Source organism: Bombina bombina, chromosome 1 (genome assembly GCF_027579735.1).
Source record: "Bombina bombina isolate aBomBom1 chromosome 1, aBomBom1.pri, whole genome shotgun sequence".
Taxonomy (NCBI): Eukaryota; Metazoa; Chordata; class Amphibia; order Anura; family Bombinatoridae; genus Bombina; species Bombina bombina.
In genome coordinates this window covers 1,114,033,112-1,114,058,653 of record NC_069499.1, presented here as the reverse complement: position 1 = coordinate 1,114,058,653, position 25,542 = coordinate 1,114,033,112, and the positions used below count along the sequence as shown (strand labels likewise).

General features: G+C 42.0%; 1 protein-coding gene across 2 annotated transcripts in view; it reads left to right on the top strand.

The window, feature by feature from the left end:
* Positions 1 to 25,542, top strand: part of PIP4K2B (phosphatidylinositol-5-phosphate 4-kinase type 2 beta) — a 214,389-nt gene that overhangs the window by 37,414 nt on the left and 151,433 nt on the right. For both annotated transcript variants that reach the window (XM_053697792.1, XM_053697802.1), the window contains exon 3: positions 21,464 to 21,560. In XM_053697792.1, coding sequence (XP_053553767.1) covers positions 21,464 to 21,560 — 97 coding nt within the window. The remainder of the gene's footprint in view (positions 1 to 21,463; positions 21,561 to 25,542) is intronic.

Genomic DNA, 25,542 nt, shown 5'->3' with positions numbered 1-25,542 from the left:
TTAATCAGGTCTGATAATTTTTTTTCTTTAACTACAGTCACCACGGTATCATATGGTTTCTCCTATGCAAATATTCCTCCTTAACGTCGGTCGAATGACTGGGGTAGGCGGAGCCTAGGAGGGATCATGTGACCAGCTTTGCTGGCTCTTTGCCATTTCCTGTTGGGGAAGAGAATATCCCACAAGTAAGGATGACGCCGTGGACCGGACACACCGTTGGAGAAAGTAATTTATCAGGTAAACATAAATTCTGTTTTTAATTTTCATTTGCAAGAAGATTACTGGCACTTGTTACAGCTAAAAGCTGTCTTATTTAATATGGGACTTTATTAAACCTTCATGTTTCGGGTTTCTTTTAGGCAGTTTGGGCATTGAGACTGTGAGGTGATTTATGGTGGCTCAGTGTGTTATTGTAGTTTTCATACTTTAACTTTTGGTCATGGAGATTACTGTTGTAAGCCGTTTTCTTCGGCAGTTAGGGCTCTGCAACTGCTCTGTATTTGAAAATGAGCTGCAGGACAGGTAGGCACCTCAATAAAGCTACTGAGGTGTATAGGTAGGCTGAGGTATTGTTTGGTTTGTTGCGCTAACACACATTTCTATTTAAAGACACAGTACACATTTATTTTTTATTTTCAAATAAAGAATTTTTATACTTTATTCTTATTTATTACATAAGATGGATCAAGAGGCTTTTCAAACCATTATCCCAGGCGAAGTTGCTGCTTGTCAGTTATGTTTTGATGCTCAGGTGGAACCCCCAGTTCCTTTTTGTTCCTCATGCATTGAGAGAACTTTAAGTTATAGAGATAAAATATTTGAACATGAGCCGCCATTATCCCAGGCAAATGCTGTTCAGGTGTCTCCTGTTGCAGATATGCCGCAGCTTTCTCCTCAAGTGTCCCAACTTTTTCAGTCTCCACATACAGTGCCCTGTGTTTCCTCTTGCAATCCTGTAGGATTTTCTCTACAAGACATTGCTTCCCAGGTATCCCTTTCGGTATCTGAGGCCTTGTCAGCTTTTTCCATGTTGCAGGGAAGGCGTAAAAGGAAATTTAAGGAAACAGTAAGGTTTCTGATCAAGTTCTGGCTATTCAGAGTGTCCCTTCCCATAAGCCTGAGGAAGAAGACATATCGGTAGCATCTGAGGGGGAAATCTCAGACTCAGACAGTGTAATTCCTTCTTCTGATGCTGAAGTGGTATCCTTCAGGTTTAAGCTAGAACACCTTTGCTTATTACTTAAGGAGGTTTTGGCTACTTTGGATGACTCCGACACAACTATATTAGTCAATCCTAAAAAGTCTAGTAAATTGAACAAATACTTTGAGGTTCCCTCCGCGGTGGAGGTTTTTCCGCTTCCTGACCGTGCTGCGGAGATTATTGCTCGATAATGGGAAAAACCTAGTATTCCCTTTTCTCCATCTCCTATTTTTAAGAAGATTTTTTCTATAGCGGATTCTATTAAGGAGTCGTGGCAGATGGTTGCTAAGGTAGAAGGAGCGATCTCCACTTTGGCCAAAAGGACTACTATTCCAATAGAGGATAGTTGTTTTTTTAAAGATCCAATGGATAAAAAAATTGGAGGCTTTACTAACAAAGATGTATGTGCACCAGGGTCTACAATGGCAACCTGCGGTGTGTATCCCCACTGTAACCAGCGCTGTGGCTTACTGGTTTGATGCGTTGTCTGAATCTCTTCAGACGGATACCCCTCTTAATGAGATCCAGGTCAGGATTAAGGCTCCCAAGTTAGCCAATTCCTTCATTACAGATGCTTCCTTACAGGTTATTAAACTGGGAGCCAACATTTCTGGTTTTGCGGTCCTAGCCCACAGCGCCTTGTGGTTTAAGTCCTGATCTGCTGATGTTTCATCTATATCTGGAAATTAGCTCAGATATTACTGGAGGGAAGGGTTCTTTTATTCCTCAAGATAAAAAGAAAAAGCAGAAGCAACGTCAGAGTAATTTTCGTTCCTTTCGTAACTTTAAAGGCAAAAGCAAGATCAAGCCAAGCCTTCCTGTAAGCCCAACCAGTCCTGGAATAAGGGAAAGCAATCTAAAAAGCCTTCAGCTGATTCCAAGTCAGCATGAAGGGTTGGTCCCCGATCCGGGAGGGGATCTTGTAGTGGGCAGACTCTCTCTTTTTTCCCAGGCTTGGATAAGAGATGTACCGGATCCCTGGCGGTGGACATTGTCTCCCAGGGATACAAAATAGACTTCAAATCTTTTCCTCCCAAAGGCAGGTTTCTCCTCTCCAGATTATCTGTAGACCAGATAAAAAGAGAGGCATTCTTACATTGTGTCAAGGACCTTGCCGCCCTGGGGGTAATAGTTCCAGTTCCCTTTCAGGAAAGGGGTCTGGGATTTTACTCAAATCTGTTCGTAGTTCCCAAAAAGGAGGGAACTTTTCGACCAATCCTAGATCTAAAATGTTTATATAAGTTTCTCAGAGTGCCATCCTTCAAGATGGAGACTATACGCTCCATTCTTCCCTTGGTACAAGAGGGTCAGTTCATGACAACCATAGACCTAAAGGATGCATACCTTCATGTTCCCATTCACAGGGACCATCACAAGTTTCTGAGATTCACCTTTTTGGACAATCATTTCCAGTTCGTGGTCCTTCCATTCTGCCTTGCCACAGCTCCCAGAATTTTTTCAAAGGTTCTGGGGGGCTCTTTTAGCTGTGCTTCGATCTCAAGGCATTGCAGTAGCACCTTATCTGGACAACATTCTGGTTAAGGCGCCATCTTTTCAACAAGCAGAATCTCATACAGAGATCTTGTTGTCTTTTTTTCAATCCCACGGATGTTAGGTGAATTGGGAAAAAAGTTCTCTGGTTCCAGCTACAAGGGTCGTATTTTTGGGGACCATAATAGACTCCCTGTTAATGACGGATGTCAGAAAAAGAAAGATTTTCGACTCTTGTCTTGCCCTTCAGTCCTCTCCACAGCCGTCAGTGGCTCAATGTATGGAGGTAATCGGCCTGATGGTGGCTTCCATGGACATCATTCCATTTGCTCGATTCCATCTCAGACCTCTGCCGTTATGCATGCTCAGACAATGTAACGGGGACTATACGGACCTGTCTTCCCCAGACCCTCCTGGGTGATTGTGACCACGGATGCCAGCCTTCTAGGTTGGGGAGCAGTATGGGGCTCATTGAAGGCTCAGGGCTTATGGACCCAGGAGGAGTCAGTCCTGCCCATTAACATCTTGGAGCTGAGAGCAATCTTCAATGCTCTTCTGGCCTGGCCTCAGTTAGCCTTAGCCCGGTTTATCAGATTCCAGTCGTACAACATAACCTCAGAGTTCCTTGCCCTTGACAGAGGTAGCCCAAATTATTCAGTGGGCGGAGACCCACAACTGCTGTCTTTCTGTGATCCACATCCCAGGAGTGGACAATTGGGAAGCAGATTTTCTGAGCAGACAGACGAGTCATTGCTCGAATTAAGCAGGAGAGGGCGTCTGTAATTCTCATAGCCCCGGCATGGCCTTGCAGGATTTGGTATGCTGACCTAGTGGAAATGTCATCCTTTCCACCTTGGAGACTGCCTCTGAGGAAGGACCTTCTACTTCAGGGCCCCTTCCTTTATCCAAATCTCGTTTCTCTGAAGCTGACTGCTTGGAGATTGAACGCTTAGTTTTATCTAAGCGTGGATTTTCAGAGTCGGTCATTGAGACCTTGATTCAGGCTCGTAAGTCTGTGACTCGCAGGATTTACCATAAGATCTGGCGTAAATACTTGTATTGGTGTGAATCCAAAGGATACTCTTGGAGTAGAGTAAGGATTCCTAGGATTTTGTCCTTTCTCCAGGATGGTCTGGAGAAGGTTTTGTCAGCAAGTACTCTAAAGGGTTTGATTTCGGCATTGTCTATTTTGTTTCATAAGCGCTTGACGGATGTGCCAGACGTGCAATCGTTTTGTCAGGCCTTGGTTAGAATTCGACCTGTGTTTAAACCTGTTACTCCTCCATGGAGTCTTAACCTTGTTCTTAAAGTTTTACAACAGGCTCCGTTTGAGTCTATGCATTCTTTAGATATTAAGATGTTATCTTGGAAAGTTTTGTTTCTTGTTGCTATTTCCTCTGCTCTGAGAGTTTCTGAACTCTCTGCTTTACAGTGTGATGCCCCTTATCTTATATTTCACTCTGATAAGGTGGTTCTGCGTACTAAGTTTGGTTTCCTGCCCAAGGTTGTTTCGGTCAAGAATATTAATCAGGAAATCGTTGTACCTTCTTTGTGTCCTAATCCTTCTTCTCACAAAGAACACTTGTTGCATAATCTGAATGTTGTGCGAGCGCTAAAATTTTATTTGCAGGCAACTAAGGACTTTCGTCAGTCTTCTGCATTGTTTGTTTGCTTTTCTGGAAAACGCAAGGGTCAGAAAGCTACGACTACTTCACTTTCCCTTTGGCTGAAGAGCGTTATTCGCTTGGCATATGAGACTGCTGGACAGCAGCCTCCTGAGAAAATCACGGCTAATTCCACAAGAGCTGTTTCTGGGCCTTCAAAAATGAAGCTTCTGTGAAACAGATTTGCAAGGCTGCAACTTGGTCATCTTTGCCTCAGCTGAGGCTTCTTTTGTGAGAAAGGTTCTTCAAGCAGTGGTGCCACCTGTTTAGGTTCTTGTCTTGTCCTTCCCTTATCATCTGTGTCCTCTGGCTTGGGTATTGGTTCCCAGTAGTAATTGATGATGATCCGTGGACTCACCGTGTCATTAGAAAGAAAACAAAATTTATGCTTACCTGATAAATGTATTTCTTTCTTGACACGGTGAGTCCACGGCCCGCCCTGTATTTAGACAGTTTCTTTTTATATAAACCTCAGTCACCACTGCACCTTGTGTTACTTCCTTTCTCTCCTTTCCCTTTGGTCGAATGACTGGGGGATTGTGGGTAGGGGAGTGATATTTAACAGCTTTGCTGTGGTGCTCCTTTTTTGGGGGGGGTTTGGTGGGTGGGGGGGGGGTTACTGGTAGGGGGGCTGTGTGTATTTTTTGTGCAATAGAGCTGATTATCTTGGGGCAATGCCCTGCAAAAAGTCCTTTTAAGGGCTACTGGTAGTTTATTAGATTAGGGGGTGTTTTTATTTTGGGGGGGCTTTTTTATTTTCATACGGCTAGATTTAGAGTTTTGCGTTAGAAGGGGTGCGTTAGCTACGCGTGCTTTTTTTCCCCCCGCACCTTTTAAATACCGCTGGTATTTAGAGTTCACAGAATGGCTGTGTTAGGCTCCAAAAAGGGAGCGTAGAGCATAATTTACCGCCACTGCAACTCTCAATACCAGCGGTGCTTACGGACGCGGCCAGCTCCAAAAACGTGCTCGTGCATGATTCCCCCATAGGAAACAATGGGGCATTTTGAGCTGAAAAAAAACCTAACACCTGCAAAAAAGCAGCGTTCAGCTCCTAACGCAGCCCCATTGTTTCCTATGGGGAAACACTTCCTAAGTCTGCACCTAACACTCTAACATGTACCCCGAGTCTAAACACCCCTAACCTTACACTTATTAACCCCTAATCGGCCGCCCCCGCTATCGCTGACCCCTGCATTACACTTTTAACCCCTAATCTGCCGCTCCGTACACCGCCGCAACCTACGTTATCCCTATGTACCCCTAATCTACTGCCCCTATCACCACCGACCCCTATATTATAATTATTAACCCCTAATCTGTCCCCCCCAACGTCGCCGCCACCTACCTACAATTATTAACCCCTAATCTGCCGACCGGACCTCACCGCTACTATAATAAAGTTATTAACCCCTAATCCGCCTCACTCCCGCCTCAAAAACCCTATAATAAATAGTATTAACCCCTAATCTGCCCTCCCTAACATCGCCGACACCTAACTTCAATTATTAACCCCTAATCTGCCGACCGGACCTCGCCGCTACTCTAATAAATGGAATAACCCCTAAAGCTAAGTCTAACCCTAACACTAACACCCCCCTAAGTTAAATATAATTTATATCTAACGAAATAAATTATTTCTTATTAAATAAATTATTCCTATTTAAAGCTAAATACTTACCTGTAAAATAAACCCTAATATAGCTACAATATAATGAATAGTTACATTGTAGCTATTTTAGGGTTTATATTTATTTTACAGGCAACTTTGTATTTATTTTAACCAGGTACAATAGCTATTAAATAGTTAATAACTATTTAATAGCTACCTAGTTAAAATAATTACAAAATTACCTGTAAAATAAATCCTAACTTAAGTTACAATTAAACCTAACACTACACTATCAATAAATTAATTAAATAAAATATCTACAATTAAATACAATTAAACCTAACACTACACTATAAATAAATTAATTACATCAAATACCTACAAATAAATACAATTAAATAAACTAACTAAAGTACAAAAAATAAAAAAAGAACTAAGTTACAAAAAAATAAAAAAAATAATTTACAAACATTAGAAAAATATTACAACAATTTTAAGCTAATTACACCTACTCTAAGCCCCCTAATAAAATAACAAAAGCCCCCCAAAATAAAAAAATGCCCTACCCTATTCTAAAATAAAAATAGAAAAGCTCTTTTACCTTACCAGCCCTTAAAAGGGCCTTTTGCGGGGCATGCCCCAAAGAAAACAACTCTATTGCCTGTAAAAAAACATACAATACCCCCCCCAACATTACAACCCACCACCCACATACCCCTAATCTAACCCAAACCCCCCTTAAATAAACCTAACACTAAGCCCCTGAAGATCATCCTACCTTATCTTCACCACGCCGGGTATCACCGATCAGTCCAGTGGAGGCTCCGAAATCTTCATCCAAGCCCAAGCGGGGGCTGAAGATATCCATCATCGGGCTGAAGAGGTCCATCATCGGGCTGAAGTCTTGATCCAAGCGGGCGCTGAAGACATCCATCATCCGACTGAAGAGGTCCATCATCGGGCTGAAGTCTTCTATCAAGCGGCATCTTCAATCTTCTTTCTTCCGGATCCATCTTCATTCCGCCGACGCGGAACATCCATCCTGGCCGACGACTTCCCGACGAATGACGGTTCCTTTAAGGGACGTCATCCAAGATGGCGTCCCTCAAATTCCGATTGGCTGATAGGATTCTATCAGCCAATCGGAATTAAGGTAGGAAAATTCTGATTGGCTGATGGAATCAGCCAATCAGATTCAAGTTCAATCCGATTGGCTGATTGGATGAGCCAATCGGATTGAACTTGAATCTGATTGGCTAATTCCATCAGCCAATCAGAATTTTCCTACCTTAATTCCGATTGGCTGATAGAATCCTATCAGCCAATTGGAATTCGAGGGACACCATCTTGGATGACGTCATTTAAATGAACCGCCATTCGTCGGGAAGTCGTCGGCCAGGATGGATGTTTCGCGTCGGCGAGGGTTATAATGTTGGGGGGGGGGTATTGTATGTTTTTTTTTACAGGCAAAAGAGCTGTTTTCTTTGGGGCATGCCCCGCAAAAGGCCCTTTTAAGGGCTGGTAAGGTAAAAGAGCTTTTCTATTTTTATTTTAGAATAGGGTAGAGCATTTTTTTATTTTGGGGGGCTTTGTTATTTTATTAGGGGGCTTAGAGTAGGTGTAATTAGCTTAAAATTGTTGTAATATTTTTCTAATGTTTGTAAATTATTTTTTTATTTTTTGTAACTTAGTTCTTTCTTCTGTTATGTGTGATCAGTCCACGGGTCATCATTACTTCTGGGATATAACTCCTCCCCAACAGGAAATGCAAGAGGATTCACCCAGCAGAGCTGCATACAGCTCCTCCCCTCTACGTCAGTCCCAGTCATTCTCTTGCACCCAACGACTAGATAGGATGTGTGAGAGGACTATGGTGATTATACTTAGTTTTTATGACTTCAATCAAAAGTTTGTTATTTTAAAATAGCACCGGAGCGTGTTATTACTTCTCTGGCAGAGTTTGAGGAAGAATCTGACAGAGATTTTTTACTATGATTTTAACCGGAGTCGTTAAGATCATATTGCTGTTCTCGACCATCTGAGGGAGGTAAAGGCTTCAGATCAGGGGACAGCGGGCAGATGAATCTGCATTGAGGTATGTGGCAGTTTTTATTTTCTGAATGGAATTGATGAGAAAAGCCTGCCATACCGTTAAAATGACATGTATGTATACACTTCAGTATTCTGGGGATGGTATTTCACCGGAACTACTGTGTTAAAGGTCACTAATCCTTTTAATAACTATTCTCATGTTAAACGTTTTTGCTGGAATGTAGAATCGTTTACATTGCTGAGGTACTGTGTGAATAAATGTTTGGGCATTATTTTCCACTTGGCAGTTTTTTGCTTTAATTGTGACAGTTTCGTTTCTCTTCACTGCTGTGTGGGAGAGGGAGGGGCCGTTTTTGGCGCTCTTTGCTACGCATCAAAAAATTCCAGTCAGCTACTTTTATATTTCCTGCATGATCCGGTTCATCTCTGACAGATCTCAGGGGTCTTCAAACTTCTTTGAAGGGAGGTAAATTCTCTCAGCAGAGCTGTGAGAATTCTTATAGTGACTGTGTATAAAAAACGTTGTTTTGTTTTCTTATGTACAAATTTAATTAGTGTTGTTTTTTACTAATGGGAACAAACCTTTGCTAAAAGTTGTGTTGTTTTAAAATTTGATGCAATAACTGTTTTTCAGTTCATTATTTCAACTGTCATTTAATCGTTAGTACCTCTTTGAGGCACAGTGCCTTTTTTTGCTAAAAAAGATTATAACCAAGTTGTAAGTTTTTTTTTGCTAGTGTGTTAAACATGTCTGACTCAGAGGAAGATATCTGTGTCATTTGTTCCAATGCCAAGGTGGAGCCCAATAGAAATTTATGTACTAACTGTATTGATGCTACTTTAAATAAAAGTCAATCTGTACAATGTGAACAAATTTCACCAAACAGCGAGGGGAGAGTTATGCCGACTAACTCGCCTCACGCGACAGTACCTGCATCTCCCGCCCGGGAGGTGCGTGATATTTTGGCGCCTAGTACATCTGGGCGGCCATTACAGATAACATTACAAGATATGGCTACTGTTATGACTGAAGTTTTGTCTAAATTACCTGAACTAAGAGGCAAGCGTGATCACTCTGGGGTGAGAACAGAGTGCACTGACAATGCTAGGGCCATGTCTGATACTGCGTCACAGCTCGCAGAGCATGAGGACGGAGAGCTTCATTCTGTGGGTGACGGTTCTGATCCAAACAGATTGGACTCAGATATTTCAAATTTTAAATTTAAATTGGAGAACCTCCGTGTACTACTAGGGGAGGTCTTAGCAGCTCTCAACGATTGTAACACTGTTGCAATACCAGAGAAACTGTGTAGGTTGGATAAATACTTTGCGGTACCGGCGAGTACTGACGTTTTTCCTATACCTAAGAGACTAACTGAAATTGTTACTAAGGAGTGGGATAGACCCGGTGTGCCGTTCTCACCCCCTCCAATATTTAGAAAGATGTTTCCAATAGACGCCACCACTCGGGACTTATGGCAAACGGTCCCCAAGGTGGAGGGAGCAGTTTCTACTTTAGCTAAGCGTACCACTATCCCGGTGGAGGATAGCTGTGCTTTCTCAGATCCAATGGATAAAAAATTAGAGGGTTACCTTAAGAAAATGTTTGTTCAACAAGGTTTTATATTACAACCCCTTGCATGTATCGCGCCGATTACGGCTGCGGCAGCATTTTGGATTGAGTCGCTTGAAGAGAACCTTAGTTCCTCTACGCTAGACGACATTACGGACAGGCTTAGAGTCCTTAAACTAGCTAATTCTTTCATTTCGGAGGCCGTAGTACATTTAACCAAACTTACGGCTAAGAACTCAGGATTCGCCATACAGGCACGCAGGGCACTGTGGCTAAAATCCTGGTCAGCTGATGTTACTTCTAAGTCCAAATTACTTAATATACCTTTCAAGGGGCAGTCCTTATTCGGGCCCGGTTTGAAAGAAATTATCGCTGACATTACGGGAGGTAAGGGCCACGCCCTACCTCAAGACAAGACCAAAGCTAAGGCTAGACAGTCTAATTTTCGTCCCTTTCGGAATTTCAAAACAGGAGCAGCATCAACCTCCACTGCACCAAAACAGGAAGGAGCTGTTGCTCGTTACAGGCAAGGCTGGAAGCCTAACCAGTCCTGGAACAAAAGCAAGCAGGACAGGAAACCTGCTGCTGCCCCAAAGACAGCATGAACCGAGAGCCCCCGATCCGGGACCGGATCTAGTAGGGGGCAGACTCTCTCTCTTCGCCCAGGCCTGGGCAAGAGATGTTCAGGATCCCTGGGCACTAGAGATCATATCTCAGGGATACCTTCTAGACTTCAAATTATCTCCCCCAAGAGGGAGATTTCATCTGTCAAGGTTGTCAACAAACCAGATAAAGAAAGAAGCGTTTCTACGCTGCGTACAAGATCTGTTAACAATGGGAGTGATCCATCCGGTTCCGTGGTCGGAACAAGGACAAGGGTTCTACTCAAACCTGTTTGTGGTTCCCAAAAAAGAGGGAATTTTCAGGCCAATCTTAGATTTAAAGACTCTAAACAAATTCCTAAGAGTTCCATCGTTCAAAATGGAAACTATTCGGACAATCTTACCCATGATCCAAGAGGGTCAGTACATGACCACAGTGGATTTAAAGGATGCTTACCTTCACACACCGATCCACAAAGATCATCACCGGTATCTAAGGTTTGCCTTCTTAGACAGGCACTACCAGTTTGTAGCTCTTCCATTCGGATTGGCTACGGCTCCAAGAATCTTCACAAAGGTTCTGGGTGCCCTTCTAGCGGTACTAAGACCGCGAGGGATTTCGGTAGCTCCGTACCTAGACGACATTCTAATACAAGCTTCAAGCTTTCAAACTGCCAAGTCTCATACAGAGTTAGTTCTGGCATTTCTAAGGTCGCATGGATGGAAAGTGAACGAAAAGAAGAGTTCTCTCTTTCCTCTCACAAGAGTTCCATTCTTGGGGACTCTTATAGATTCTGTAGAAATAAAGATTTACCTGACAGAAGACAGGTTAACAAAACTTCAAAATGCATGCCGCGTCCTTCATTCCATTCAACACCCGTCAGTAGCTCAATGCATGGAGGTGATCGGCTTAATGGTAGCGGCAATGGACATAGTACCTTTTGCACGCCTACACCTCAGACCGCTGCAATTATGCATGCTAAGTCAGTGGAATGGGGATTACTCAGATTTGTCCCCTACTCTGAATCTGAATCAAGAGACCAGAAATTCTCTTCTATGGTGGCTTTATCGGCCACACCTGTCCAGGGGGATGCCATTCAGCAGGCCAGACTGGACAATTGTAACAACAGACGCCAGCCTACTAGGTTGGGGCGCTGTCTGGAATTCTCTGAAGGCTCAGGGACTATGGAATCAGGAGGAGAGTCTCCTTCCAATAAACATTCTGGAATTGAGAGCAGTTCTCAATGCCCTTCTGGCTTGGCCCCAGTTAATAACTCGGGGGTTCATCAGGTTTCAGTCGGACAACATCACGACTGTAGCTTACATCAACCATCAGGGAGGGACAAGAAGCTCCCTAGCAATGATGGAAGTATCAAAGATAATTCGCTGGGCAGAGTCTCACTCTTGCCACCTGTCAGCAATCCACATCCCGGGAGTGGAGAACTGGGAGGCGGATTTCTTGAGTCGCCAGACTCTTCATCCGGGGGAGTGGGAACTTCATCCGGAGGTCTTTGCCCAAATACTTCGACGTTGGGGCAAACCAGAGATAGATCTCATGGCGTCTCGCCAGAACGCCAAACTTCCTCGCTACGGGTCCAGATCCAGGGATCCGGGAGCAGTTCTGATAGATGCTTTGACAGCACCTTGGAACTTCAGGATGGCTTATGTGTTTCCACCCTTCCCGCTGCTTCCTCGATTGATTGCCAAAATCAAACAGGAGAGAGCATCAGTTATTCTAATAGCACCTGCTTGGCCACGCAGGACTTGGTATGCAGATCTAGTGGACATGTCATCCTGTCCGCCTTGGTCTCTACCTCTAAGACAGGACCTTCTGATACAGGGTCCATTCAAACATCAAAATCTAACTTCTCTGAAGCTGACTGCTTGGAAATTGAACGCTTGATTTTATCAAAACGTGGTTTTTCTGAGTCGGTTATTGATACCCTGATTCAGGCTAGGAAGCCTGTTACCAGAAGGATTTACCATAAAATATGGCGGAAATACCTATACTGGTGCGAATCCAAAGGTTACTCCTGGAGTAAGGTTAGGATCGCTAGGATATTGTCTTTTCTACAAGAAGGTTTAGAAAAGGGTTTATCAGCTAGTTCATTAAAGGGACAGATTTCAGCTCTGTCCATCTTGTTACACAGACGTCTGTCAGAAAATCCAGACGTCCAGTCCTTTTGTCAGGCTTTAGCTAGGATCAAGCCTGTGTTTAAAGCTGTTGCTCCACCATGGAGTTTAAACTTAGTTCTTAACGTTTTACAGGGTGTTCCGTTTGAACCCCTTCATTCCATTGATATAAAAATGTTATCTTGGAAAGTTCTGTTTTTAATGGCTATTTCCTCGGCTCGAAGAGTCTCTGAGTTATCAGCCTTACATTGTGATTCCCCTTATCTGATTTTTCACTCAGACAAGGTAGTTCTGCGTACTAAACCTGGGTTCTTACCTAAGGTAGTCACTAACAGGAACATCAATCAAGAGATTGTTGTCCCATCCTTGTGTCCAAATCCTTCTTCAAAGAAGGAACGTCTTTTACACAATCTGGATGTAGTTCGTGCCCTCAAGTTCTACTTGCAGGCAACTAAAGATTTTCGCCAAACTTCTTCCTTGTTTGTCGTTTACTCTGGACAGAGGAGAGGTCAAAAAGCTTCTGCTACCTCTCTCTCTTTTTGGCTTCGTAGCATAATACGTTTAGCCTATGAGACTGCTGGACAGCAGCCTCCTGAAAGAATTACAGCTCACTCCACTAGAGCTGTGGCTTCCACTTGGGCCTTTAAGAATGAGGCCTCTGTTGAACAGATTTGCAAGGCTGCAACTTGGTCTTCGCTTCATACTTTTTCCAAATTTTACAAATTTGACACTTTTGCTTCTTCGGAGGCTATTTTTGGGAGAAAGGTTCTTCAGGCAGTGGTTCCTTCTGTATAATGAGCCTGCCTATCCCTCCCGTCATCCGTGTACTTTTGCTTTGGTATTGGTATCCCAGAAGTAATGATGACCCGTGGACTGATCACACATAACAGAAGAAAACATAATTTATGCTTACCTGATAAATTCCTTTCTTCTGTTGTGTGATCAGTCCACGGCCCGCCCTGTTTTAAGGCAGGTAAATATCTTTTAAATTATACTCCAGTCACCACTTCACCCTTGGTTACTCCTTTCTCGTTGTTTCTTGGTCGAATGACTGGGACTGACGTAGAGGGGAGGAGCTGTATGCAGCTCTGCTGGGTGAATCCTCTTGCATTTCCTGTTGGGGAGGAGTTATATCCCAGAAGTAATGATGACCCGTGGACTGATCACACAACAGAAGAAAGGAATTTATCAGGTAAGCATAAATTATGTTTTTTTTATTTTTTGTACTTTAGTTAGTTTATTTAATTGTATTTATTTGTAGGTATTTGATGTAATTAATTTATTGATAGTGTAGTGTTAGGTTTAATTGTATTTAATTGTAGGTATTTTATTTAATTAATTTATTGATAGTGTAGTGTTAGGTTTAATTGTAACTTAGGTTAGTATTTATTTTACAGGTAATTTTGTAATTATTTTAACTAGGTAGCTATTAAATAGTTATTAACTATTTAATAGCTATTGTACCTGGTTAAAATAAATACAAAGTTGCCTGTAAAATAAATATAAACCCTAAAATAGCTACAATATAATTATTCGTTATATTGTAGCTATATTAGGGTTTATTTTACAGGTATTTAGTTTTAAATAGGAATAATTTATTTAATAAAAAATAATTTATTTCGTTAGATATAAATTATATTTAACTTAGGCGGGTGTTAGGGTTAGACTTAGCTTTAGGGGTTAATAAATTTATTAGAGTAGCGGTGAGGTCCGGTCGGCAGATTAGGGGTTAATACTTGAAGTTAGGTGTCGGCGATGTTAGGGAGGGCAGATTAGGGGTTAATAATATTTATTATAGGGTTATTGAGGCGGGAGTAAGGCGGATTAGGGGTTAATAACTTTATTATAGTAGCGGTGAGGTCCGGTCGGCAGATTAGGGGTTAATAATTGTAGGTAGGTGGCGGCGTTGGGGACGGCAGATTAGGGGTTAATAAATATAATATAGGGGTCGGCGGTGTTAGGGGCAGCAGATTAGGGGTAATGTAGGTTGCGGCGGTGTGCAGTCTGCAGATTAGGGTTAAATTTTTTTTAATAGAGTGGCGGCGATGTGGGGGGACCTCGGTTTAGGGGTACATAGGTAGTTTATGGGTGTTAGTGTACTTTAGAGCACAGTAGTTAAGAGCTTTATGAACCGGCGTTAGCCCAAAAAGCTCTTAACTCCTGGTTTTTTTCTGCGGCTGGAGTTTTGTCGTTAGAGTTCTAACTCTCACTCCAGCCAAGACTCTAAATACCGGCGTTAGAAAGATCCCATTGAAAAGATAGGATACGCAATTGACGTAAGGGGATCTGCGGTATGGAAAAGTCATGGCTGGAAAGTGAGCGTTAGACCCTTACCTACACGACTCTAAATACCAGCGGTAGCCCAAAACCAGCGTTAGTAGCCCCTAACGCTGGTTTTGACGGCTAACGCAAAACTCTAAATCTAGGCGATAGGGATTAGGTGTAATTTTTTAAAATTTTTTAATTTTATTTATTATTTTCTGTAATATTAGATTTTATTATTTTCTGTAATTCTTGCTTAAAGGGACAGTCTACTCCAGAATTTTGATTAGACTGCCCCTTTAATTTATACTTAGTTTATTTTTATTTTTTTAAGTAGTGTTAGTTTTTTTTAAATTTAATAGTAACGTTAGTATTTTGTAAATTAGGTAATTTTAGTTCATTTAGGGGGGGTTAGGTTAGGGGGGTTAGGTTTATTGCGTTGTGGGCTATGGCGGTTTAGGGGTTAATACTTAATTAGGTTTATTGTGTTGTGGGCTATGGCGGTTTAGGGGTTAATTCTTGTTTAGGTTTATTGCGTTGTGGGTTAATGGCGGATTAGGAGTTAATGGTTTTAATAGGTTGCAATGTTGGGGTTGGCGGATTTTGGGGTTAATAGACTTTATTAGTTATTGCGGTAGGGGGTTGCTGTTGACAGGTAGATAGACATTGCGCATGCGTTAGGTGTTAGTTTATTTTTGCAGGCATTTTCGGGAGTTACGGTGCTCCCATACTCAGCGCAAGGCTTGCTGCGGCTGTCTTTTATGGCGAGGTAAAAATGGAGTAAGTCCTTGTGCTGGATATTGGATACCGATTTGCGACGCGGTTCTATGTTAGCTTATTGGAGTAATAATTGCGGGCGACGGGTGACATATACGTGCGTAACTTGTATGCTACGCCGTATATGTAATACCAAAATCGCGTAAAACCTGCCGGCGGAGGATTTTGCGGGCGACGCTGCATATGTAATGGAGGCCTAAGTTTTTGTCACGGAAAAGTGAGGAGTGTAAACACCAATCAGCAGCTAGCTCCCAGTTTTATATTGCTGCTCCTAAGCCTATCTAGGCTAACAAGAGAACAAAGCAAATTAGATAAAAGAAGTAAATCGGAAAGTTGTTTAAAATTGTATGTTTTATAGAAAGAAAGAAAGAGAATTTGGATTTCATGCCCCTTTAAATGGACACTAAAGTGAATATTTAACTGTTATTATTCAGATAGAGCATGCAATTTCCCTCTTAATATAAGGAGAGTCCACGGCATCATTCCTTACTGTTGGGAAATACTGAACCTGGCCACCAGGAGGAGGCAAAGACACCCCAGCCAAAGGCTTAAATACCTCTTCCACTTCCCCCATCCCCCAGTCATTCTTTGCCTTTCGTCACAGGAGGATGGCAGAGAAGTGTCAGAAGATTCGGAGTAGTTCCTTAGGAAGGGTATCTGCCCTTCGATATGGGACTGAAGTTTTAAGTAGTCTTGTTAGCCTCTCAGTGAGAGCATTTACGAAAGTTAATCTTTCTCGAGTCTGGAGATGCAGGTAGAGTCTTTCTGCAAACCCATCCAGACTGCCTGCTAACAACTCCTAAGCAATCGGTATTGACGAGTTTCACTGCCTGCTTGTTTTCTCACTCAAGTCTATGTCAGGAGCGATGCTACAAGACTGTCACACTTGAGAGGCTGTGTTTCTGTTCCACAGCATGAATTCTGGTAAGATTGTTTCAATTTTTTTCAAATGTTGAAAACGCTAGAAGACAGGATCACAGTGTGGCTCCTTTTATCCGAATAGACTGTTTGTTATGTGGCTGTAATGCATAGGTTTTTACTTTCACTTTGAGTGCTGCGCAACTTGTAGCTTGGCACCCTTTTTCTCGTAGCAGGAGCGGTCCTGCCTTGCGCACCATGTGACTGGGAGTGGTCTCGCTTTCATTTCCTCTTTCCTGACCGAGCTGGCTGTTGGAGAAGACTCTATTTCTCTTTATTTTCTGGGTCTAGGAGCTGGTGAGTGCCCCAGCCATTGGGAGTATAAAGGTGCTGTTTTTGAGAAATAAAGATCGTTTTCGAGTTCTGTTATTAGCTTAAGCTATGGAGGATTCTGATATATTAGTGGGTACTCCCTCTGTTCCAAATAGTAATACCTGTTTATATTGTGAGGAGGCCTTGGTATGCCCGCCCTCTCAGTTCTGTTCCACATGCCTTGACAACATTATTTGGTCAACGAAGGTTAACCTTTTTAGTACCACTGAGCCGTCCACCTCTGAGGACTCACCGTCCCGTGAGGTGCATAACCAACATTCATCTCCTTCTACACACGCAGCTTCCCATTGCACGCTTAATCCTCCATCTGGAGGGGGCCCTTTACCGCCAGATTTTACAGGCCAGTTACAAACGGCGGTGTCTGCGGCCCTCAGTGCTTTACCTCACCCTGCTAAACGCAAGCAAAAGGTTAAACATAGCTCTGCTGCCCCTGGGTCATCATGTGACTTATTGGATTTTACTGCTCTGTCTCAGTTATCCGAGGATGAGTTGCACTCTGAGGCTTCAGAGGATGACATTTTTGGGACAGAGTCTGCTGCCTCTAAGCCTCCTGCTGTGGAGGAACCAGCCTTTAGATTTAAGATTGAACACTTACGTTTTCTTCTAATGGAAGTCCTGTCTACATTAGAGGTTCCAGAGGCCAAGCTGCCTAATGAACCTTTGGTTCCTAAATTAGACAGAGTTTACGAGGACAGGGTAGTGCCTTTAACTTTTCCTGTGCCTGTAAAGAGGGTGAACATAATTAAGAACGAATGGGACAGAATTGGATCTTCCTTTTCCCCTTAGCTACCTACTGGTGCGACTCCTTATCAGATTTAATCCCCAGGATGTTATCCAGGAAATAATTAAGGCCTTGAGAATTGCTAATTCTTGTATCTGTGATGCAAACATGCAGATTATTCGTCTAAATGCTAAGGCTTCTGGCTTTTCGGTTCAGGCCCGTCGAGTGCTCTGGCTAAAGTCCTGGTCTACGGATATGACTTCTAAGTCCAGACTTCTTTCTCTCCCCTTCAAGGGAAAGATTTTTTTTGGTCCAGGCCTGGACTCCATTATCTCCACGGATACAGGGGGCAAGTCTAAGGGACAGGTTTCTAATTTTCGTTACTTTCGTTCTGATAAATCCCATCGACAGCAGTCCTCCGCTAAGCCCGAGCAAACCAAGAGTACTTGAAAGCCGGCTCAGTCCTGGAATAAGTCCAAGCAGAGCAAGAAGCCTGCCGAGACTAAATCGGCATGAAGGGGCTGCCCCGATCCGGCTCTGGATCGTGTAGGGGGCAGACTGTCGCTCTTTTCAGATGGTTGGTTCAGGAATGTGCAGGATCCATGGGTCCTGGAGGTCATAGCTCAGGGATACAGGATAGGTTTCAAATCTCATCCACCCACGGGCAGATTTCTCCTCTCAATCCTGTCTTCCAGACCAGAAAAGAGGGAAGCCTTTCTGGGGTGCGTTTGGGGATCTGACCTCCTTAGGAGTCATTGTCCCGGTGCCTATCGCAGAAAGAGGTTTGGGATAATAACCTTTTTGTGGTCCCAAAGAAGGAGGGAACTTTCACCCTGATTCTGGACCTAAAGTGCTTAAGCAAATTTCTAAATGTCCCCTCGTTCAAAATGAAGCAGATAAGGTCCATCCTTCCTTTAGTTCAGGAAGGACAGTTCATGACCCTATTGATCTGAAGGATGCTTACCTTCACGTTCCAATACACAAGGACCACTTCCAGTTCCTAAGGTTTGCGTTCCTGGACCAGCACTTCCAGTTCATTGCACTTCCGTTTGGTCTAGCTACTGCTCCAAGAATTTTTACAAAGGTTCTAGGGGCTCTTCTAGCTGTTGCCAGAACCCAGGGTATAGCAGTAGCTCCTTACTTGGACGATATTCTGGTACAAGCACCATCTTTTCGTCTGGCCGAGGACCATTAGGAATCTCTTCTCTCTCTCTTCTTCGATTTCATGGATGGAAGATAAACCTAGACATTAGTTCTCTTATACCAAGCACCAGGGTGAGGATATTTCTAACAGACCAGAGACGTTGCAAGCTAGCTTCGGCATGTCTTGCCCTCCAGACCTCCTTAAGGCCCTCTGTGGCTCAGTGTTTGGAGGTGATTGGTCTCATGGTGTCCAGCATGGACATCATTCCCTTTGCCAGGTTCCGTCTCAGACCATTGCAACTGTGCATGCTGCGGCAGTGGAACGGCGATCATTCGGATCTGTCTCAACAGATTTCTCTGGACAACCGGTCGAAAGAATTGCTCTCTTGGTAGCTCTGTCCAGATCATCTGTCCCGAGGGACATCCTTCTTAAGACCATCCTGGATGGGGAGCTGTTCGGGGTGCCAAGAAAGCACAGAACCTGTGGACTCAGGAGGAATGCTCCCTCCCCATCAACATTTTGGAACTTCGGGCAATCTTCAATGCTGTGAAGGCTTCGCCCCTTCTGGGTTCGTCCCAGTTTATCAGATTCCAATCAGACAATATGACCTCGGTGGCTTACATCAACCACCAGGGGGGAACGAGAAGCTCCCTAGCAATGAGGGAAGTATCTCGGATTCTGGAGTGGGCGGAGGCTCACAGCTGTTCGCTGTCAGCGATCCACATTCCGGGTGTGGACAACTGGGAAGCGGATTTTCTCAGCAGACAATCCTTTCATCTGGGGGAATGGTCTCTCCATCCCGAAGTGTTTGCGGGGATATGCAACTGGTGGGGGACGCTGGAGATAGATCTCATGGCGTCCCGTCTTAATACCAAGCTACCCAGATATGGGTCGAGGTCCAGGGATCCTCAGGCGGAGCTCATAGATGCATTAGCAGTGCCTTGGAGGTTCAGTCTAATTTACCTTTTCCCGTCGTCACCACTCCTTCCTCCTGTAGTGGCCCGCATCAAGCAGGAGCAGGCATCAGTGATACTGATTGCTCCATCGTAGCCGCGAAGGATGTGGTTCGCGGATCTGGTGGGTATGCCATCATCTCCTCTGTGGAAGTTACCTTGTCACAGGGATCTGCTGGAACAAGGTCCTTTTGTTCATCAAAACCTAGATTCTCTGAGGCTGACTGCGTGGAGATTGAACGCTTAGTCCTAGCCAAGAGAGGTTTTTCTGAGAGAGTTATTGATACTCTCATCCAAACTCATAAACTGGTCACTCGTCGCATCTATTTTAAGGTGTGGAAGACCTACTTATTCTGGTGTGAAGAGCGTGGAATTTCCTGGCATAAAGTTAAGGTTGCCAGGATCCTATCGTTTCTCCATGATGGACTGGAGAAGGGCCTTTCTGCCAGTTCCCTGAGGAGACAGATTTCGGCCCTGTCTGTGTTACTGCACAAGAGGCTCTCAGAGCTTCAAGATGTACAGTTCTTTGTTAAGGCTCTGACTAGGATCAGACCTGTGTTAAGATCTAAGGCTCCTCCTTGGAGTCTAAATCTTGTTCTTAAGGTTTTGCAACGGGCTCCGTTTGAGCCTATGCATGAAATTGACATTAAATTGTTGTCCTGGAAGGTTCTTTTTCCACTGGCTATTGCTTCTGCACGCAGAGTATTGCTGCCTTGCAATGTGAGCCTCCTTATCTGGTGTTCCATTCTGATAAGGCTGTGCTACGTACTAAGTTAGGTTTTCTTCCTAAGGTTGTGTCAGACCGCAACATCAATCAAGAGATTGTGGTTCCTTCCTTGTGTCTCAATTCTTCTTATTCGAAGGAACACTTGCTTCATAATTTGGACGTGGTTCGCGCCTTGAAGTTCTGTCTTCAGGCTACTAAGGCTTTTAGACAAACTTCTTACTTGTTTGTTGTCTATTCTGGGAAGCATAAGGGTCAGAAGGTCTCTTCGACTTCCTTATTTTTTTGGTTAAGGAGTGTTATCCGCTTAGCTTATGAGACAGCGGGACATAAACCTCCTCAGAGGATTACGGCTCATTCTACTAGAGCAGTGGCTTCCTCTTGGGCCTTAAGAACGAGGCCTCTATGGATCAGATTTGTAAGGCGGCTACCTGCTGCTCCTTATATACTTTTTCTAAATTTTACAAGTTTGATGTTTTTGCTTCGGCTGAAGCAGCTTTTGGGAGAAAGGTTTTGCAGGCTGTGGTGCCCTCAGATAAGGGTCCGCCTCTTTTTTTGTTCCTTCCGTTATCATTCAGTGTCCTCTAGAGCTTGGTTATAGTTTTTCCCAACAGTAAGGAATGATGCTGTGGACTCTCATTATATTAATAAGGAAAAGATAAATTTTGCTTATTAGATAATTTAATTTCCTTCTGTATAAGGAGAGTCCATGGCCCCCGCCCGTGTTCTCCGATGGGCGGCCCTCTAAATTATGTTTTTCTTCTGGCACCATTTATACCCAGATATTTCTCCTACTGTTCCTTGTTCCCTCGGCAGAATGACTGGAGGATGGGAGAAGTGGGAGAGGTATTTAAGCCTTTGGCTGGGGTGTCTTTTCCTCCTCCTGGTTGCCAGGTTCAGTATTTCCCAACAGTAAGAAATGATGCTGTGGACTCTCCTTATACAGAAGGAAATTAAATGATCTGTTAAGCATAATTTATGTTTTTAAACAACTTTTAGATTTATCTACATTATCAATTTGTTCTTAGTCATTTTATATGTAAACTTTCTGATGCACCAGTTGCTACTGAGCATGTGCAAGAGTTCACACTGTAAACAAATAGGAGTCTGTAATTGGCTGATGGCTTGACTTGATACACGCAGGTAAATGAAAGCTATCTTTGACATTTCTAGGTAAAAAAAAATGACTGTTAATTTAAAATTCAAAGTAAATAATATTACATTGTGTTTTTATTGCGTGTTTGTAGATTACGATATTCTACTGTATTTGTACTGTATGATCCTTTAATAACTTGCTCTTCAGGGAGAATCTTCCAAGCCGCTTCAAATTCAAAGAATACTGTCCCATGGTCTTCCGGAACTTAAGGGAGAGGTTCGGCATTGATGATCAGGATTATCAGGTACAGGATCAATTAGCTATTTTAAAACATTGCTGATAACCTCTGTATAATGTTAAAAAAAAAAAAAATCATATGATTTATTTTATATTCAGAGCTTTGTGTTTCTCATTTCAGGGCACATTTTTGCGTGGTTCTAGGTTTTTAAAGGGATAGGAAAGTCAAAATTAAACTTGCCTGATTCAGATAGAGCATGTAATTTTAAGACACTTTTAAATTCACTTCTGCTTTCAAATGTGCTTTGTTATCTTTGAATCCTTTGTTGAAAAAGAATATGCACATATCTTACACTAATGGGAGCTAACTGCTGATGGGTGCCTCTGCACACATTTGTCTCTTGTAATTGGCTAACTAGATGTGTTCAGCTAGCTGCCAGTTGTGCAATGCTGTTCCTTCAGCAAAAGATAACAGGAGAATGAAGCAAATTTTGATAATAGAAGTAAATTGGAAAGTTCTTTAAAATTGTATGTTCTATCCAAATTATGAAATAAAATGTTGGGGTTTCTTGTCCTTTTAAATGGACAGTACACTGTAAAATTGTTTTTATATGAATGTATTTTCCATGACTTGTTATACCAGCTGCAGAGTATAAAATGTATGAGAAATTGCATTTTCAGGTTTATTTGTGTATATGAAGTAGCTGGTTTTGTGCTTTTAAACCACAGCCTATTGGAATGGGTTGAGCTTCTGGTAATATCAGATCTCATTATGTTATCACTTTCAGTGATAACATAATATATCAAAACTTTCAGTATAGGTTGGGAAAACACAAGCTAAATCAGCTAATTCAAAGGCCAAAATAGGGGTAAAGGAGCTACTTGTAAACAATTTGTAATACACTCCAGCAGGTAAAATGGATCATTGGGGAGAATTTAAATGGGAGCAATGTTTTGGGTGAACTGTCCCTTTAATGCTTGTGGCTTTTTGTAAAGGACTGCAAGAGATAGACTATTTTATTAACATAATTGTAAAACTTTGGATATTTGCCTTTTCATAATGTTATTTTTTCCACCTGCTTAAAGGGACAGTTAACACTAAAATGGTTATTTTTTTTAAAAGATATACAACACCTTTATTACCCATTCTCCAGATTTGCACAACCAACATTGTTTTATTAATATACTTTATGATATTTAAACCTTTAAATTTATGCCTGTTTCTAAGCCACAGCTTCTTATCACATGCTTTTTTATTAGCTTTTCACTACAGGAGACTGCTAGTTCATGTGGTCATATAGATAACGTGCTCACGCTGGTTGAGTTATTTAAGAGTCAGCACAACACAGCACTAGTTGGCTAAAATGCAAGTTAACAGATAATAAATAAAAAGTCATGTGATCAGTGGGCTGTCAGAAGAGGCTTAGATACAAGGTAATCACAGAGGTAAAAAGTATATTAATATCCTTGTGTTGGTTATGCAAAACTGGGGAATGGGTAATAAAGGGATTATCTATCTTTTAAAACAATAACAATTATGGTATAGACTGTCCCTTTAAGCTTCTCATTTTCAGTGGGGAAGGACAGTCTTCCCAACTTTAATTGATCACTTTACCCCTAGCTATTTGGTGTTTCCTTTTATGTGGTTCCATATCAAATCTGTCCCAGAATGTTTTTTCTTGGAAAGGGATTTACAGTAATCAATATTCCATCTTTTGTATTTGGGCATCTTGTGTATATTCTAGAACAGGGCCTTAACAAATTTGTCAGTCATAAAGGTGTGTGAAAAAAAAAAGAATAAACATGACTGTTAAAGAGTTAGATACTTGTAAATGGGCAGTGTGTGAGCTAAGAAATAGCTAGCCTTAAAAAACTACTTGTCAGTTACTATGGAATGCTTACAGTCCATATCTATTTAAAAGTACATTGAGATATATCACCTGACATGGAATTTGACCGGTGGATAGTTTTATTTGTATGTCATTTTTTTGTTTATATATATATTTTTTAAAGTGTATTAATTAATTCTCTTTAACCTCTAGAGAATTGGCTAAAACTACTCATCAGTTACTATGGAATGCTTACAGTCCATATCTATTTAAAATAACTTAGAAATAAATTACCTGACATGGAATTTGACCCCTGTATAGTTTTATTGGTATGCGATTTTTTTGGTTATATTTTTATTTTATTTTAAAGTGTATTAATTCTCTTTAACCTCTAAAAAGCATGTAATTTTAAATTTATTTTGCAAGGTTTTATTGTTTTATTCATTCCCAAATATTTTTTTTATTTTGCAAACTACTTTAATGTGGAGACTGAACTTATTCTGAGTAACTATATTGATCAGAGCAAATATAAAAATTTACAGTTAAAAAAATTGCTTATTCTTACCTTCATCTAAAAGAAAAATATGGTTGATTTCATTAAACCGTAATCTTATATAATATAAAATGATTGCATAACTATCTTTATAGAGGCATTTTACTATCTTAAGCTTCCACAATTATGCTCTAATTTGTTAGTTTGTATTTTTAGCATTAGTAACCCTAGATTACCATGTGTTTAACCTCCTTTGTAGGGGTTAAAAGGACATAAACCTACATTTTTTTTCTTTCATGATTCAGATAGAGCTTAGAATTTAAAAAAAAAACTTTCTAATTTAATTCTATTTAATTTGTTTTGTTCTCTTGGTATCTTTTGTTGAAAATGATACCTAGGCAAGAGCTGCCGATTGGTGGCTGCATATATATGCTTCATCTTATTGGCTCACCAAGGGGCCAATTATCTAAAGGTCTCTGGGCTGGCAATGTTATTTAAGAATGCTCGCTAGTCCTTCTATTTCCTTGGTGGAATTCTTTAAAGCCCCTTTTTACCCTGAAAACAGGGCAGCTTGCTAAGGGACATATACTACATTTTCGTATGGGCAGGATATGCATACAGTATACAACAGAAGTAAGTACACCACAGTGCAATATCACTTAAATGTCAAATGATTCAAAATTGTATAACTGTGTTACATCTAAGTTTTACAGTAGGGTATTTGCTCTTATTTAAAATTAAAATCTAACAGTTTAGATTTACTATATTAAAAATACAGGCCCCAAGGCAGGAAATCAATGCAACAAAAGTCAGTGCACCTTTCATTACTGAAATTCAAATCTTTTATTTTTTTCAATACTTTGCATGTCCACCTTTATTTCTCCAACATAGGTGTGTCCGGTCCACGGCGTCATCCTTACTTGTGGGATATTCTCTTCCCCAACAGGAAATGGCAAAGAGCCCAGCAAAGCTGGTCATATGATCCCTCCTAGGCTCCGCCTACCCCAGTCATTCTCTTTGCCGTTGCACAGGCAACATCTCCACGGAGATGGCTAAGAGTTTTTTGGAGATCCTATGGATAAAAAATTAGAGGGTTTGCTTAAAAAAATGTTTGTTCAGCAAGGTTACCTTCTTCAACCAATTTCATGCATTGTTCCTGTCACTACGGCAGCGTGTTTCTGGTTCGAAGAACTAGAAAAGTCGCTCAATAAAGAATCTTCGTATGAGGAGGTTATGGACAGAGTTCATGCACTTAAATTGGCTAACTCTTTTATTCTAGATGCCGCTTTGCAATTAGCGAGATTAGCGGCGAAAAATTCAGGGTTTGCTATCGTGGCGCGCAGAGCGCTCTGGCTAAAGTCTTGGTCAGCGGATGTGTCTTCCAAGACAAAATTGCTTAACATCCCTTTCAAGGACAAAACACTGTTTGGTCCTGATTTGAAAGAGATTATTTCAGACATCACCGGAGGAAAGGGCCACGCCCTTCCTCAGGATAGGTCTTTTAAGGCTAGAAATAAGCCTAATTTTCGTCCCTTTCGCAGAAACGGACCAGCCTCTGCTTCTACATCCTCTAAGCAAGAGGGTAATACTTCTCAACCCAAACCAGCCTGGAGACCGATGCAAGGCTGGAACAAGGGTAAGCAGGCCAAGAAGCCTGCCACTGCTACCAAAACAGCATGAAGGGATGGCCCCCGATCCGGGACCGGATCTGGTGGGGGGCAGACTTT